General features: G+C 38.2%; 2 protein-coding genes across 2 annotated transcripts in view; one reads left to right on the forward strand and one right to left on the reverse strand.

The window, feature by feature from the left end:
- LOC139711045 (ral GTPase-activating protein subunit beta-like) overlaps positions 1-9617 on the reverse strand; it is a 43740-nt gene extending 34123 nt beyond the window's left edge. Inside the window, exons 1-3 of the mRNA XM_071622966.1 lie at positions 9273-9617; positions 2201-2396; positions 1025-1189 (exon numbers count right to left, since the gene is read on the reverse strand). Coding sequence (XP_071479067.1) covers positions 1025-1189; positions 2201-2396; positions 9273-9509 — 598 coding nt within the window. The 5' untranslated portion in view covers positions 9510-9617. The remainder of the gene's footprint in view (positions 1-1024; positions 1190-2200; positions 2397-9272) is intronic.
- Positions 9618-9911: 294 nt separating this feature from the next.
- On the forward strand, positions 9912-16678 carry LOC139711037 (arpin-like). The gene is made up of 6 exons (XM_071622961.1): positions 9912-10037; positions 11707-11782; positions 13237-13369; positions 13803-14009; positions 15383-15549; positions 16524-16678. The coding sequence occupies exons 1-6, from the start codon at positions 9946-9948 to the stop codon at positions 16530-16532; spliced, it is 684 nt and encodes a 227-aa protein (XP_071479062.1). The 5' UTR covers positions 9912-9945; the 3' UTR covers positions 16533-16678.
- The last annotated feature ends 1564 nt before the right edge of the window (positions 16679-18242 follow it).

Genomic DNA, 18242 nt, shown 5'->3' on the forward strand with positions numbered 1-18242 from the left:
GAGATCATGATTTACTTGGTGATGATTTGTGGTTATCATGTCAAATCAATCACCTCTTCTGTTTTCCTCTCCTTGTGAATTTGCATCACTATAAAAAAAAAAAAAAAAAAAAAGATCTGTAGATATGGATACTGAGCCAGAAACTTGTAAACAAATTTGGCTATAATGATGTATTTGATTTGACTCAATGTAAGACAAGAACCTATGAATATATATCATATCCAAAAATATTTGTTTATTTTGTTCATTGAATAAAAAGATCAAATGTGTCCAGCTCAAGCAATAGTTCAATGTAATCATATTCCTTAATACTTTGTGTGCTTTGAGTGACCCTTGGCACAGAGAACCCTACAGCACAGCACACACTGTCCAAAGTCCCTGGAACAGAAAGGATTAAATTGCTCCATTTAAACACTTAGGTTCTACAATAGGCGTTTTCACATCAGCCCGATGTTTCGAAATAGCGCGATATTTTCTGACTTGGGAAATTAACCCGATCACGAAATAGCGCGCTATTTGATAATATGAACACAAATTAGCGCGCTAATTGTATCGCTCTGATCGAGAAAAATTCGGGAAATTTCTGAAATAGCGGGATAACATAGCGAACTAGCGCGCTATTTGATAATGTGAAATCGTCTCAAGAAATTAGCGCAATGAATCCCATCATGCCTAGCGTGTGTGACCCGAAAGCGTGCGCTCTACTGGAATACCCGACACTGTTTGCGCATGCTCAGCTGTCGAATTAGCTCGAAAAAATTTCGGGCTAATTCTCTTCGGGCTGATGTGAATAGGAAATGAAATAGCGCGCTAATTTGCGATCGCGAAAAATATCTCGAGCTTGGATTTTTATCAGCCTGATGTGAAAACGCCTAGTGTGTCTCATAAACCTCCTGATATCTTGGGGCATGCCACATCCTCTATTAACCCACTGGAGACTTGTCCCAGAGTATACTTATGTACAGGTGTCAATGGGAAATGCATGCTATAGCAAAACCAGCTTGTCTTCAACAGGTTAAAGTACCTGTTTCCAGTGGTGGTGAAAGAAGTGTGTTGTTGATTGACAGCAGAAACCTGAGTAGGACCTCCCAAGTGTGTTTCGTCATGACGATGCTCTCCGTGGCAACGGACTGGACAGAGCGCAGCACACGGTGACAAAGCACTGCCTGCTTGTTGGTGTCACTCTTTCCTGATGGGAGGCGACCGAAACAAGAACGTATTTCAGCCCCCAAGATTCAGGGATCATAGAAAGGTCTCCCAGCCAAAATAAATGTAAACAGTTACTGCTTATCATGATGGAAAATATCATTTGTTGAAAAAAATAAAGAACATTCCATCACTCTTTATTGCATGTTTTATTATGCCAAGCATATTCTTCTATATCAGTGTGACTTGAAGCATTTCAACTTGAACAGACAAAATCCAGGACATGGTTCACACTGTATTATCCTTTCAAAAATCTTAAAGCGAAGTGTAATGATTAAATCAAAATAACAAAACAAAACAAAACTGATAGAAGTCCTTCAGGGCAACTACAATTATTCTAAATGCTAGGACACAATAGACAAACATAAAACTGCAGAACATATAAATTGTCATATCATTTTGTATTTTACTTTGCATGCAACAAGAAAGAAAAATCGCAAAATACTGGTGAAGAAATGGGAGTATGGCAAAGTGCAATATCAAATCCGTAAGTAGCAAAACAAGAAAACTGACCTTCATTATTGTTGTTTGCACAACCAATCTTTACAACAGAAACATATTATGTAAGTGCAACAATAACTTGTTCCTTCTCTTCCTGCCTGATATGAATGAACATCATGCTGTGTGAAACAATATTATTGATATCGACCGACTTTTATTTGCAAGGGACAATATCTTCTCCAAGACTCTTAATGCAGTTGTTTTGACTTGTGTCATAAGAATGTTTCTAGCTCAGGCAATATATGAAAAGTGCACAAGAGAAAATGCTTCACTGTGATATTCAATAAAGTATGTACTTTGGTATCTGATTACCTACTTTCCACTCAGCAGTTCTGCACCAGAATTAAAAACAATCAATGTCACCATGGGTCCAATCAAATCAATCAAAATTGCGCTAAAGAATACACCATATAATTTCCTACTCTCTCAAGGACAGCAGCTGCATGACTACAGAATCTTAATGTCATCTACATGGCCAGCAAAGTTCACTGACCTTGATGCCTGGGTTTGAAGAGGTTAACAAGGTGCTGGAAGATCTTCTGGATGTACGGATTGGGGTCCTTAATGAGCGGCATGGGTAATGTTGGTTGGGGGATGGTCAGCGCCTTGAGCCACTCGCAGTACACACTCACACAGTCACGGATGGCCTCATGTTCACTCAGTGGGAGGCCAAGCCCATAGCATATCACCTGAAAAGTAGAACAACATTTTATCATTTAATGAAACAAATGTGACTAACAAGGTTGGGAATTTGGGGCTGTCATCAATTACCTACTATCAGATACAGTAGTATTCCTGCTCCATCCACTGAGTGTGTGTGTGTCAAAATTTGTCTTTTAATATGACCTCGGTTGCCTTTTACTATCAGCTTTAGTTATAGTTTTGACTTATTGATTCATTGTAGACACTAATGCACTTTTGTATTTATGTGGATATCTTGACCTGAATTGAATTTATTTTCTACTTCAAAGATAAAAGAGCAAACATGTACATTAAACATGATACACACAAAAATATACAAATTACGGGAGTGGTTGAGAATAGCTCATAAACAAATGAATGACAGGATGCAAGAGTCTACTCTGACGAAACCACCCAGAAATCAGTGACTGTGTGTAATGCAAGCCGCCCATTAATAGACTACAATGCCGTCCCAAATTCTACCGCCAGCTACGTGTAGAAACCTATGAGCCTTTGCGCACAGTCGAACCTTGGTGCAGGTGCTGTACACAATCAACTGACGCATAAGTTCACTCTTCTTTGCTTACAAACATTATAAAGAAACCAAGTCCAGATCTGCAGTAGGTGACTGTAATTTTCTGGGAAGGATTCTACTCATCATTGACATTATATACAACTTACAAGCTGCGACCAGCCAAAACACAAAGCGTAAAACGGAGTGCCCTGGGGTTACCTAGACATGGGGTACAACCAGCATCTCATATTTATACACATTCATGGTCTAGAAACCTACCAATTTAACATGTTATTTAAACCTCAAGCAATCGCAATCATGTTTAAGTTTCTTTGCATCATACATTATGTAAATCGCCCAGCCCACCAGTTGCAAGTTGGAAAGTAGACAGAAAGATCCGTCTGTCCGGAGGACTCTTTTATATTTTGCCATTAACGCTGTCCTCCGTAGACAGACGGAAGGTTGCAATACCCATTGCTGTGTGGATGTTCTTAACCACTGTCTCTATGGAAAATTGGGTGAGGTACCTCACCCTTCTCGATTGCGTCTAATTCACGGCCCTACGTCGGCAAATTTAAGCTTGTATAGTGGAATCAACTATTCAAGAGTATATTGCACTCACCAGATGAATGAATAATCCAACATTTTGGTCGAATTTTCAACGTAAAACACACATCAACCAGCCCGTCGCGTCGTCACGTTCAAACTGCAGCAACATACAGTACGAATCTATTAGCCAATCACATGCGAGGTAGTTTCTACGTGTTTTTTTTACTGAAACATGTACCTCACATGTGATTGGCTTACAGATTCAAAATGGCGACTTACGGCTAGCGGACGGCGATGTTGCGATATGGATAAAATTTCTGCGTTATAACCGAGTTACTGTGAGTATTTCGATTGCAAAATGTGAGAAATTAACCCCAAATATTGCTGCATAATGTGTCAAACTGTCATGTCATGTCAAACTTATTTGAATGTAAAAAAGCTGCCTGAAATTTGGTTTATCGCAACGTTTGATCTGTGCGCTACTGCCACACAGGAGCTGGCATCATTGACTTCGGTCTGTATACGGAGGGGATCCGTGAAGCCAGACGCAGTCTCCGCGGAACATTCCCCGACGGACTATCAGTAGGGGTGCTGGTCCGAGAATGCGGATCGTCCGCACAAACGAGGGTATCTTCGTAAACGCGGACAAATCGCGTCTGCGAAAATCGGGATCGGTAGCTTTTTCACGGACGATCTTTTTCCTCGGGGCTTTGCGGGCTTAGGGGTACCGAACCGCACGTTCTAGATGCGATAGACGGATTCCTCGTGTACAAATACCCCTAGTTCACCGTCTACTTTTGTGGGTTGTCCGTCTTCCCGTGGATTTATCGCGCGAAATGTGAAAGTCGCTGTGCTGTCAATGGCAATACATGTACACGCATCATGGAGCAACTTAACACACCTACGAAGTCACCAATGCACTTTGCAGTGGAATTACGGCAAATTTGAACGGTATGAATATTTCTTATGAATAAAATATTAATTCTAATTATTGTTAATTAATATTCCGATTTCCGATTGTCTGGTTTGGCGACTGTATGCCGGTACCTACAAATCCCGTTGTGAACACATCGTGACGTTGTGTTGAAAACTACTTGCTGGTAATGTGTTGTATGTCCGACTGCACGTGCGCAGCTACCGACGCTAGTTTCCCATGTATAATGTATGCATGCACATGGGCATTTAAATGATCAAAAACAAAACGGCAAGTGCTTTAATATTCAAGGAACGGTTGAATAAAACTAACAACAAAACTCTATAAACAAAACAAAACAAAAACAAACGAAAAAAAAATAATTGTGAAACAGTGGAAACGAAATTATCAAAGATACTTCTTTCGATCGCATCTAAATGATATTCCCATTTTTAAAATCCTTATGATCAAATGATTTATAAAATAAACTTGAAAATGGCTCCCGTAAGCGAGTACTGCAGCAATTTTAAAGACTGGTCGCACTACAGTTATAGAGTATGCAGTGCTGATAGTTTAACCAAACTGTGTTTGATTTTATGAATCATTGTATCTATGAGGGTGAGCTCTCACCTGTAGGTCCGGCGGTAGCACGCCCGTCATCGTGGAGTCAAGTGAGGGGAGAGGCCAGTGCTATGGTAAGAAAAGTTACCAGAACTTCTCACATGATGGCCCACACGCATGCTTCATTAATTGGTCGGTGAATGATGATATCACATTTGTTTTATTGGTTATTGCATCATAAGCGCATCATAAGCAGAAACAAATTACATGCGTACTTCTTTAGAAGTGTTACACGTGTGCCACATCAATTCTGTTTGAATCTAGATGCAAGTATACTAACCAAACTACATCTGTTAATTTCATAAAGATGACCTCCAAGAACTGATGGATGCTCACATTCAGGAAATGAAGGAGTTGCGTAATGAAGGCCAAAACGAACAAGGTAAGCAACGTTACACATAAAAGTAACATTGATATATTGCCACCAATCTGATTCAGTATTAATATCACACTGCATATTTGTCTTTCTCTCTGTGAAACTGGAACATTTCTTAACAGTTTTTGATATATTTTCTTTCCTTGTCTTATGGCACAGATCCCAACAGCACAATCGAAGCTGAGCAAGGTAAGATCGTACGATGTGTAGGATAATGGCAGCCCTGAAATAGGCCCTCCAATCTTCCCTGAATCATTATTAATGCTCAACAATGATTCTGCATGTTGCGTTGGCAAGAGGAGCTGATATGGTGCACTTGCGTTACCACGAACGACATATTGTTACAACGTCGAAGCACATGCAAAAATTAAGATCTAAAAATAAACGTCATTGAGTCCCTCAAAAGTAAAACATTTATAGCTAAATTTTCGATTTAACGAAGTAATTTCCGGGCGACATTGAAAAAGAAAAATGAACGAAATTTATTCTATAAGGCCCTATAACGAAATGCGGGACGCTTACGATATACAGTATGACTTCAGCATAAGAAAAATTTAGCGAGCGTCTCTTTGTTGAAGAACGCATCACATTTTTGTGGGTTTAAATAGAAATCGCTCTGCGTTTCAGAGAACTTGCATTAGGCCATATTATAAGATAATCCGAAATGAAATAACGATCGTTTTTTCCGAAGGTTCGTAATTCCAAAACACACAAATTCTGTTTGCAGTGTACCTAGATGTTCGTTGCAAATCCGAAATAAACTACTGTCCGTCATTGCGACATAGTTTGTATGGCATATGACGTTACTGCGAAGATTCATTTTTCCTTGCATTCAGTAATCCGAAAATGAAATAAGGTTCGCTATTACGAATGTTCCTTAACCTAAAAATGTTTGGAATCTTTGTGTTTCAAGGTTCGTTAATCGGAAATGAAAATCGTTTGTTAATCCGAAAATGAAGATGTGATTATAGGACTGCTAACAAAAACATACATCATTGTTTTTAGACCAACAAGTCTTCAGATAATGAACCGTTTTCATTTAAGGATGAACGATCTTTTTTATGAACAATGAACCTTATTTCCATTTTATGATAAACGAAATGAAATAACATTTTCTCATTGACGGATGAACAAACCTTCGGAAAAAACGAATGATACCGGTACTTCATTTCGGATTAATGGACTTCCAGCATAGCAAACCTTAAATTTCCTTTTCATATAAAAAGAACCTTTCATTGAAGATGAACAAACCTTCGGAAAAATCGAATGATACTTCATTTCGGATTAATGGACTTTCAGAATAACAAACCATAAATTTCCTTTTCATTTAAAAAAGAACCTTTTGAACAACTGTTACGAACCTTGGGAATAGCGAGCCGTAAAACCGACGACCCGTCGAAACGGCAAACCTTTTATAGTACAACGGACATTAGGAACAACGAACCTTTAGAATAGTACTCGAATCCTCAACTACTTTGATGTGATTTCAAACTATAAGCATGAAGTACAAACAACTTTCTCTATTAAATGTACAATATCGATGAAATTAAAGTGATAGCATTGCATTTAATATTGCTTTTTAGCGTATTATGAGTAGTCGATAATCACATATTTGAGTGTTTGTTTTTTTTTGTGTTGTTGTACACAAAATTTTGATACAACGAAACAAAACTGCCGATCCCAAAGACTTTGTTCTAACGTCAGTACACTGTACTTCGGCAAGATACCTTTTAGTGTGCAGATGTGTTTATTTCATGTATAATTCTGCCCACTACACTCTAAACTGCCGAGTTACTTTTGTTGTACACATTAATTATACTATAGTATTAATTTGTTCTTCTCTTTGATTTAGGGAATGATCTTGGTGGACAGAACACGACAGCAGTTCTAGAAATTGATGTTGAAGGGCACATGTTCATGCAAGTTGGGCTACTCTCAATTCATGTTCGCATGTTCGGCTTGCTCCTCACGAATGTCGGCTTTCCCGGCGGCTCTCAGTACCAGTGTCACGGCGTCATGAAGCATAGCTTGCACTTGTTGTCATGCAATTAACATCCAGAATTACTGCTCAATGACTTTCCTTCAGCTTGTTCTTGATGGGAATGATGCTGTAACCTTTACTTCTCATGAATTAATTCTGTAGAAAAAGAAAATGACATTTTTATTTCGAAACGGGGAAAACTTGTGTGATATCAAAGTAAGATCATAAAGTGTACGCATAATGTTAAAATATTGTGTACTTGACCAACGGTGTTGTTTATAATGTTAAGGGACATTCCTTCCTGATATGTTGCTGTGTATGAACAGCTATGTGCTTAGCATCTGCCCATTCTGTTTGTAACTGAAAAAAAGTCACCAAACTATCTTTTTCCGAGGACAAAAGATAAAAAGTCTTGACATCAGCTCCTATAATAAAGTCATACTTTTGTTTGTGCCCTCCTCGGCAACTCCAAGGCCAAGCTCTGTCTGTGCCAAACCGTTTGGTAACTGTTTAATAACAATTAAAGTGCAATTTCACGTTCAATACTCTAAAATCTTTTACAATTTACTAAGTTTATTATTATGTCTGTTATACTTAAATTGTCACTGATCTATTTGTTTCTCTTTTTTTTTTGCTTTCCAGTACGTTATCTTACTGCTGAATGTTTCATTATTCTAGGCGTACAATGTAATTAGGCTTTTAGTCTTTTTTTTTTGTATTATAATTCTAGTCTATAGCATTATTGTCAGCACAGAAAGGATACATGCATGTATCGTGTACTGTGATACCTGTGCCTATTTTTGTTTAAAAGCTGATTTTTTTTTTTGTCTATAGAATTGGAAATAAAATGTGAAGATTTGTGTGTGTGTGCGTTTGTGATTAATTGGTACCGGTACCTGATTTCTTGGCGCTTGTTTTGTTTGTTTGTTTGTTCTTAATGTATGATAACAATTTCCTGGCATTTGGGTATCTCAAACACCCCCAGTTACACATGCATACCCACACAAGACTTCTAATACATGCAGGTTTCGTCAGCGCTATAACATTGAATGGAAAATACTAAATGTGTGTCGTTTTCAATTAAAAATTGTAGTAATTAAATGATAGACGTAAACTGACGTGAAACTCGTCTGCCTTTCACATACAAGTCAACATGCTACAATAGGCCGCTTGCAAGAATTATTCACAATTTACAGTATATCCTGAAACGTCCATGAATCCAAGCTCATCTAGATCTAGAGATCTTCTAAATTTTACATAGATCTACAATTGTAGGTACAATGTTATGCTTGTAGCTGTATAAACATCACAATGATAGTAGGACATCGATACTCACATTTAGGTTGAAGAGCATTTCACTAATACCATGATCCATATTGGTCCTAGAAACGCAAAATTTGCTCGACTTGATGTCGCAATGCGCAGCATGCAGCGGTACAACGAAGGTACATTTGTACAGTGTATTACATGTATAGAGATAGCCCGATATCATACATGTATTACATGTATGTCAGCTTCAACTTACAACAAAACATATGCATGGGCACACAGAAAACGGTGAAAGCAGTGATCTCTGTTTATTGCACATCGTCCTTATTTACGAGGGTCAAAGCAAGAAGCAGTCAACAGTCGCGCTTTTGCGTCCTTACTTTTGGGGACAATCATAGTTTTCTAAGCTTATATCGGTTTTTAAGGACGCGTCCTCATTTATCGGGACGCCGTTCGCCGAGAAGTCGGCAGCTTGTGACGTCGTCACCGTATACGAAGACGACCCTCATAAATATACAAATACGATCCTCATTCTCGGACCAGCACCCCTACTGACTATACAGACCGATCTTTCGGTCAAGTTGGAAAGGTGAAACAACTTCTTCATTTATTTACTGTACGAACAACAAAATACATTTATCGTTTACGAGTACAATTATACCTCCATCGTCCATTCTACTTGCTTCTCTGACTCCAGGGGGTTGCTTGCTGTTACACCATCTCCTCTCTGCAGTTGCTGCTGTTGATTTGCAGCAAGTGCTGCGGTGTTCGCTGCCAGTTGCTTCACCACAGATACGGCGACATCTTTCCCCACGGCTTCGGGGAATGTATGCAGGACGCTCTGGTTACTTTGGTCAGTCTCTATGGCCTCTTGAAGCGAGGCCCAGCCGGAATACATCTTCAGTCGTTAGACCAATGCAATAGTATTGTACTGTATACCATGACAAACGACAAACGACCGGAAAATATAATTATTTTATGTTTTTCAATCCGGGTGGTTCTCATTCTATGTCTTCCGTGAAGTTAGCTCTGACCTCTACTCTCTAGGCTTAGCTGCGCGATCCTTTATGATTAGACTGCTAATTAAGCGGTCTGCTCTTAAGCACAACAAAAATCGATGCAATAAAGAAAATAGTACAATAATTATATTTAAAATTCATTTAATATACTTTTTAAATTTATCAATAACAGTCAACTCACTGTTGCGGCAAACTAACTCTTTTGAAAATAAAATAATTTTTGAAAACGACTGGGATGTCTTGTTTAGCATTGTTTTTGCAATTTCTGCGGAAAAGTGAAGTCGTCTGAAGTCAGTGAAGACACAAGTAAGAAAAATGTCTCGCATCTACCATAATGAAGCGCTGCTTTCTGTTCCTGTAGAAAACCAGTCTTGGCCAAGCCAGTGGAAACCTGATGATTTTCAAAGGCAAGGAGTACAAAGCAAGAACCGACTTTGGTGGATCTTTTACCCTCTGTCGGATAGGATCTGCCCATTTCCTATACACGGTCCCATACGTTCAGGATGGAGTTGGGAGAGTGTGAAAGGCTGAAGTAAAGGACCGGAGTAACTGCACTGTCTACCACTCTCCTCTCTCTCTGTCTGTCTCTCTTTTGTAATTCAGTATTTTTAGATTCAAGAAAAAACTGCAAATATCGAAGAACCTTTTCTATAGGTACTTTTTAGAATGTTATGCATTCTCTAGATAATATGGTTTACCCAATGGCAATTGTCATCATTGCATTGGTCCAGTGGCAGTACTGCAGTAGTGAGGTTATTTTTTTTTCTAAGTTACAGTAAATTTAAATTTAGAATTAGTGTATCATACTCAATCTTATTTCTTTCTTGTTTTTATCTGTATGCGTTTTGTAGTATTAGTCATAGGTGTGTGTGTGTGTATGTATGTTTGTGTGTGCATCACACCTGATAATGCATGTAATGATTAGCATAGATGCCAAGTTCAAAAATTTTTTTATGAGTGAGATTTTCATGACTCAGCATCTCGGCACGTGCACATGTGCGTGAGTGAGGGAGCGAAGCGACTGAGCGAGGGGAGGGTGTGGGAGGGGGGTGTCCGCCCCGAATCCGGTCAAAACGTCCCCGGGTCAAAACGTCCCCACTGTGTTCCAACCAAAACGTCCCCGGGTCAAGTACTGGTACCAGAACGTCCCCGCTTTTGCATTACAGCTCGCAACTCTGTGAAGTCACCCAGATTTTGTTGTTTTTGCTTTCACTAAATCTTTTTTTTTTTCAAATGGGTATGAATCGTTCTGACCTTACATCACATTCTCCATGATCTAATTATTTATTTTGATATGAACAAAGTGACAATTATTACGCAAAGGGCACAAATTCTACTCACGTTTCGCCATGGTCGAGTTCGGTTTGTTGTTGACAATTCTATCTCGCGTACGTATTCTCATCACAAGACTCTAGAAATATGCTGGCTTGCTGCTCTAAATAACAAAATTCTATTTTCACAGTTACCATTATGAATTGATAAGTGATACTTGTATGAACATAGATTTCATAAAAATTTATGACATAGAACATTTTGACTCGAGGACATTTTGGTGCCAGCTGGGCCCAGGGACGTTTTGGTCGTACCCGAGGACGTTTTGGCTCGGGGACGTTTTGACGTGGGGACGTTATGACCAGTAAGCGTCCGCCCTCCCACGGTAGGGAGCTTTTTCAATTCTTGGCTCTTAATGGTGCAAGCTGGTGCATACTTAAGTGACTATTTTTTGCTTATTTTGAAAGACAAAAGGGAAATATGCCTTCAATTGCAACTCTCACTTTAATCCTTTAAGCTATGCTCCCAATGCGTGAGAAAAATGGGTGTCATGCGTGAGATCGTGAGACAGACTTTAAATGCTTGAGTCTTACTCACAATGCATGAGACTTGGTAGCTCTGGATTAGTCATTTTGATGGTTGCGTCATATCACTTCATTTTAGACTAGAACATGAAGAATGTATGCATGAATTAAATCTATTGTATTTTCTTCATTAACGTCTGTCTGGATGGAAGGACTTATGTTCTCAATTGCAAGTTGTTTTGTTAAGTTTCTGTAATTTTTGTCTTTGTTTTCACTACAGTGGGACTGGTGCACTAATTGAAGGAAAAATAGAAGCAAGATCGAAGCATGTCATTACAGATTCCAAGCAACAAAAGGTATGTCACAGAAAATCCCCTCTCACCTCATATCCATTTGTTGTCCCCGCCGAACGAGTTCGAGCAGGGGACTATGAAACGGGCTCCGTACGTGTGTGTGTCCGTGTGTCCGTCCGTCCATCCGTCCGTCTGTCTGTGCGTCCGTGTGTGATCAAAATGTTCAATTTGCTACTTCTCTGTCATTTATGAGCCAATTTTGATTCTGTTTGCTTTATATGATAGCACTACATGGGAGCTTTGAAATTGCTACACAGAATTTTAGTTGTGACCTTTGACCTTGACCTTTGACCTATATTGTACATTTTGCTTCAAAATGCTACTCCTTGGCCATTTCTAACCCGATTTCGATTCCGTCTGCTTTATATGATGGCACTAGGTGAGGGCTTCAAAGATCCTACACAGAATTTTGACCTTTGACTTCTTTGACCTTTGACCTTGATTTTTGACCTGCATTGTACATTTTGTTACAAAATGCTACTCCTTCGCCATTTCTAACCCAATTTCACTTCGGTTTGCTTTATGTGATGGCACTAGGTGAGGGCTTCAAAACTTCTACACAGAATTTTGACCCTTGACTTCTTTGACCTTTGACCTTGATTTTTGACCTATATTGTACATTGGCTACAAAATGCTACTCCTTCGCCATTTCTAACCCGATTTTGATTCCGTTTTCTTTATGTGATGGCACTAGGTGAGGGCTTCAAAACTTCTACACAGAATTTTGACCTTTGACTTCTTTGACCTTTGACCTTGATTTTTGACCTGCATTGTACATTTTGCTACAAAATGCTACTCCTTCGCCATTTCTAACCCAATTTCACTTCCGTTTGCTTTATGTGATGGCACTAGGTGAGGGCTTCAAAACTTCTTCACAGAATTTTGACCCTTGACTTCTTTGACCTTTGACCTTGATTTTTGACCTATATTGTACATTGGCTACAAAATGCTACTCCTTCGCCATTTCTAGCCCGATTTTGATTCCGTTTTCTTTATGTGATGGCACTAGGTGAGGGCTTCAAAATTTCGACACAGAATTTTGACCTTTGACTTCTTTGACCTTTGACCTTGATTTTTGACCTATATTGTACATTGGCTACAAAATGCTACTCCTTCGCCATTTCTAACCCGATTTCGATTCTGTTTGCTTTTTGTGATGGCACTAGGTGAGGGCTTCAAAACTTCTACACAGAATTTTGACCTTTGACTTCTTTGACCTTTGACCTTGATTTTTTACCGATATTGTACATTTTGCTACTAAATACTACTTCCGGTGGGGACATATTTTACGCACCGCGTAATTTCTACTTTTCCTTGTTTTCAATGTTTTCATATTTTTTTTCACAACTGATGCACACATTTATTAGACACAAACATTTACTCATGAGCAACATAAATATCTGCCAAGTACATGTCAGTACTTTAGAAGAATTCATTCTGCATTTTTACTTTTATAGATACGATACCTCGTCTTGCATGTCAGAGTGAAGGTCGCCCACAGACGAAAGTTCAACAGCAATGGAGAGGAAATCGAACCAAACATGGACAACACACAGAAAGTCAACACTGGTTATCTCATGTCATCCTACAGTAAGATTCCCCCCTCCCCCTTTTTTTTCTGTGATTGTGTGTGTGTGTGTGTGTGTGTTTGGTTTTGTTCCTTTTTTTTCTTGTTTTTCAATGATCAGCTACTTTTCATCATCAGCTCAAAAGTGACTTTATTGTCCCCGCCGAACGAGTGAATTTTTGGTGAATACAGCATGAACTTTGTTGCAGCTTTGTTACTTATCTTTTTATCTTGCCAACACGTGGACTACCTTATAAATATTATATATATATATATATATATATATATATATATATATATATATATATATATATATATATATATATATATATATATATATATATATATATATATATATATATCCTTTAATTCCCCATGACTATCAAGTTTTACCCTTTGTTAGCTTCAGTGGACAGCTGCTGTCACGGCGGATTCACATTTTCTTTTTCCTGACAGAGGTTGAAGCCAAGGGGCTAACTGACCACCTGACCCAAACCCAGCTTCAGTCCATGGTCAGCAAACCTGCCCTGGAGGCCCTCACAAGAAAACACATGCCAGCGGGATGTCTGGCCTTCTGGATGACCGAGCAAGAGCTGGTGGACTTGGAACTTGAGGATGGTGATACCGTCAAACTCAGAACCAAGGGGGATGGACCTTTCTTGGGTATGTCCAACATACACTATATTAATGCCCAGGGAAATGAAAGAGCAAAGCCTTAAGCCTTAAAGCCTTATTTTTTATAATTTAGTTTAAAGGGGCATAGTCCCGGTAGTGTAGAGGGCGCTGTTGATGATACTGCCGATCACCGTTAGCATTGATATGAAGATTACCGAAGTTGAGCTGTCATCAAGAGTATAGTGCGTAGGTGTTGCTAAGTAACGTTGCCTTTGTTGTCTTCTCTGCACATCGCGCAGTCTGTAGTAATGCCAGGGTGCATGCATATGTGCTTCTTATTGTGACATCACAAAAGAAGTTTACTAAAGCTGTCTTCCCCCTCAGCCGAATCATGAACTGAACTGTGATCGGACCACTGACTACAGTTAATCAGACTTCTTCAGACTTGGGGAAGTGGGCCAAAGCGTAAGCGCTAAAGAGGAGTCGAGAGCGTAGGTCTCTATAGGAAACTTGCGCTGTGTGCCCGTGTACGCATTTGACTAAAACACCGGGACCATGCACCTTTAAACACTGTGTCCCCATTTTACAGAGTAAGTGCAGGATCTGTCTCCCCAATTTCATTCAGTCTAAATCAAGCTCATGAGTTTTATATGATGCTGTGTATTTGTTATGTTAATGTAATTGGTATTTGTATTGTTAGAATGTTCATATAATGTATGTTGTTTGATGTAATTTACATGTTTTTTAATGTGATGCATTATAATTTAGCCTTCGGGCTACTACTTTGCATGTTTGTTCTAATAAACCATTATCAAATCAAATCGAAGTATATATTTGATATTGTAATTTGCATCAAAAAGTGTCAAGACAGTTTTCATATTTGGCCTCCCTAAATAATGAAGTAATTTCCCTTTATTACAGTTCACATAGCATTTAGTAGCTTTACTTAGTCAACTACTGAGCAAGTGATATCATCCCTGCTTCAGAAAAATGGAAACCATGAGGCGGCCAGGCTTTGGTTGCCCTATAATTCAAAATGTGCTTATGAAAAATCATCATGCTGCCAGTGCTGCTTGACAAGTTTGACATCAAATAGAGCATATTCCATTTTGTGTCATGCAGAAAGCCTGAAATGGAAATGTAAAAGAATGTGGGCAATGGACACTGCATTCTATTTTCAAGTGTTTTGTAAAAGATGATTAATCTCTAGCATGTCTCAATGCCTTAGCTTTTGCATGAAGCAAACACCCTAACATTCAAACACCAAAGATTACTCGGTGTCAAACGCAATTGAAGTAATAGTTACTGTTGTTCTTATATGCATAAAGACGGAATGTTTATTTTTGCTTTGTTACTAATATATTTGTTTTGTTAAATTGTATACCTACTTCCTCTCCTTGGTTTGCCTTCATTTTGTGCAGACTCAGTGGGCAAACTGGACACTGTCACAAAAGAAATGACCACTATGGCCGGTTCGGGACAAGTCGGTGTGTCCTGGACTGACAAGATCATGACAGTCAAGTCACAAAATCTGCCTGATCCAAAGCCTTTGGAGGAGGAGAATGAAGGAGCCGGGGATGATGAATGGGTGAGACAGTGTCTGCAATATCCACAAGGATTCAAATTTATGAATTCTTGCATCGAGTTGTTTTTATTGCAGTAGATTGACAAATCACCCTACATCAATGTAAATAAGTGGTGATTGAACAGTCTTTTTTAATAGTAGTAGCCAGGACGTAGGGCAGTTTACCAGTCAGTTCCAATAAAAACAACTCAATCCAAGAATTCATTAATTTGAATAATTGCACAGTACCTGCTGCATGCAGTTAGGATAACAACTAGTACTGACTGTCAGGCAGAAGCTTGGTGGTCAAGTAGACATGATACCTCTCTAGTAATCAGGAGATCATTGGTTCGAATCCAGCCCGAGTGTGTATGCCCATGATTTCTTTGTCATTTTTTACTACTAAAACACTGATTAATCTGTGTTTATCAACGTCGATGTACGGCAATATGTCAATCAATTACGATCTTCAAGGATGTTTCCATGATAAGATTGTTGATTATGAATTCAAATCAATTTACCCTTCTAAATATCTAATGAGCAGGCATCGCCACATTGTACAAAGTGCTGTATGGCATGATAACTGGAAAAAAAAAGAGATTTTTTTTTATTTTTTTATTTTTTTCCAATATTAAGTTTTAAAATTATTGCAGATTAACATGTGACCACTCTTGATAAACTCAAACATGGTATTACAAGTAATTGTAATAGGTTATGAGTTTATTAGTGAAATGCATAAGCTACATAATAATGTGCTCAAATATTGTTCTCTCTGTATGCTCAAATGGTTCTAAGCTATACAGGAATTTTAAGTGTCACAGCTTAAGTGTACTAGGAGAGCTTTATCAACTGAAGTGCCAGTAATTTTCTGAAAGCTATCACAAAAAAAAAAATGGATTTATAGGAATGTACCCATATCATGCAGCCATTACCGATTAATTTCTTCACATTTACAGTTGTATCATATACAGAAAATTTTCCTATCCTTGTCATTTCAGGACGACTGATGTCAGCTGTTCTTCTCCATATAATCCCCATGAAGCCCAAGTCAAGGATATAAAGAGAATCAGACAGAATGAGTAATATCAAATAACTGCACTATACTAATATAGTATGTACTATTCAAATTTTGAATATAAAAATCTCAGGTTCTAATTCTGCAGACAGAACTCCTTTTTTGTGACAAGATTTGAGTATTGATCTATTTTACACGTTTGTGCCAAGCTCTGATGTATATACATATAAAACACAGAAAGTACAAAGTAGTGTAATAACCAGTACAATTGACACTTGTCATAACAAGCTCCATATGACCAGTAAAATCGCTCTGTTATATCTTTTTTTTTTTCAGAGTTTGAAAAGCAATAGAATACAAAGAAATTTATTCTGTAACTTTGGGGCAAGATACATGTGTACTAGTATCAGCATTCTCTATAGCTTACAAGTGTACTTACAGCTTGATGACTAAGATCAGAGAACTCAAATGGAAGATATTTCTTGCCATGTGCTGATGTAGAGTATTAAATCTTATTTTGAGACTTGTACTTCACTACCAGTACACATCATTTGTATTGTTCATCCCAGTACTGACCAAATTGTATGAACTGTGCACATGCCTAGATATGATAGATAAGTCAATATTTTGTTAACCCAAAAAAGTACTGAACTTTTCAAGTACAATTCCTATGATTTCATGCATGTTTAAAACAATTTAGAAATGTTTGTGTTTATTGTGTAAGGAGTCCATTCTATTCATTAGTTGTCGTTGTTGGTCTGTCAAATGTGGCGTGTTTTTATCACCATGTTCATAATTTAAAAACTTAAGAACTGTTGCATAAAGTGATGCTGGATTTTAGACTTCTTTGAAAATTTGCTCTGAAAGCATGCATCCATGATTTGAACTGTTTGTATGTCTCTTTTACTGGTATTTACAGTATGTTTGTTTATATTTTGAATATGCCCTTTGCATAGTGAAAACAAAAAGTGATCTGATTGTTTTCGGCAACATTATCAAAAGTGTTCATTATGAATTAGAGTGTTGATTTCAATGGAATGAAAATAGTGCTATCATATGAAGTACAAGAAGGCATTACTGCTTGTAGGACCACTTGGAACTCCTTTGATCATATCATTCAGTAGGTGGTAAAACTCTGAAGTGATATTCTATACATTTTTAGGTGTAGATTTCATGTGATTTTTTTTTCCTGTTGACCTAGGCCCTACTCACTTGACCTATGGAATGCCTTAAATCATGGGGCAATGAAAAACGAAGGTACTGAACTTGTTAACTAATCATTTAAAAGCTATTTTCACAATGAATAGCTACCAAAGTAGTCACATTTGTATTTATAAAGAGTCGCCAGAGCACTTGCCTTCAGTCGCAAGTGTCTACATTCAGGTCTTCCAAAATATCACCTGGGCAGTATTGGCAGAAGTCTGCACAGGTCTCCAACAAAAATTTGTTATGTTCTGTACATAATACATGTACCACTTGTGGTGAAAATGTTGTACAGTGTAGCTTCATTAACTTGTCTAAGTATGACTACCAGCACATCAATTTCATTGCTACATTTAGTGCCTAATTTTGAAGAAATTCTTAGTGTATGAATCAAACAGAGGGTACCCATATTCTTCAACATGAGATGAAAGTAACTTTGTAGGGCATAGTTCTGTTGTTTCCATTTGAATTGTAATTTTCTGCATATTTAGACATTTTA

The sequence above is a fragment of the Diadema antillarum genome, unplaced genomic scaffold (genome assembly GCF_040938485.1).
Source record: "Diadema antillarum isolate AM-2024a unplaced genomic scaffold, OU_Dant_1.0 seq00001605_RagTag, whole genome shotgun sequence".
Lineage (NCBI taxonomy): Eukaryota > Metazoa > Echinodermata > Echinoidea > Diadematoida > Diadematidae > Diadema > Diadema antillarum.

What these genes read in the sequence shown, in the direction of transcription:
- LOC139711037 (XM_071622961.1), top strand. Translation starts at nt 9,946, where the DNA reads ATGTCTCGCATCTACCATAATGAAGCGCTGCTTTCTGTTCCTGTAGAA. An exon ending in CAGATTCCAAGCAACAAAAG is followed by an intron (nt 11,783 to 13,236) that starts GTATGTCACAGA and finishes TTACTTTTATAG; the next exon opens with ATACGATACCTCGTCTTGCA. An exon ending in GGGGGATGGACCTTTCTTGG is followed by an intron (nt 14,010 to 15,382) that starts GTATGTCCAACA and finishes CATTTTGTGCAG; the next exon opens with ACTCAGTGGGCAAACTGGAC.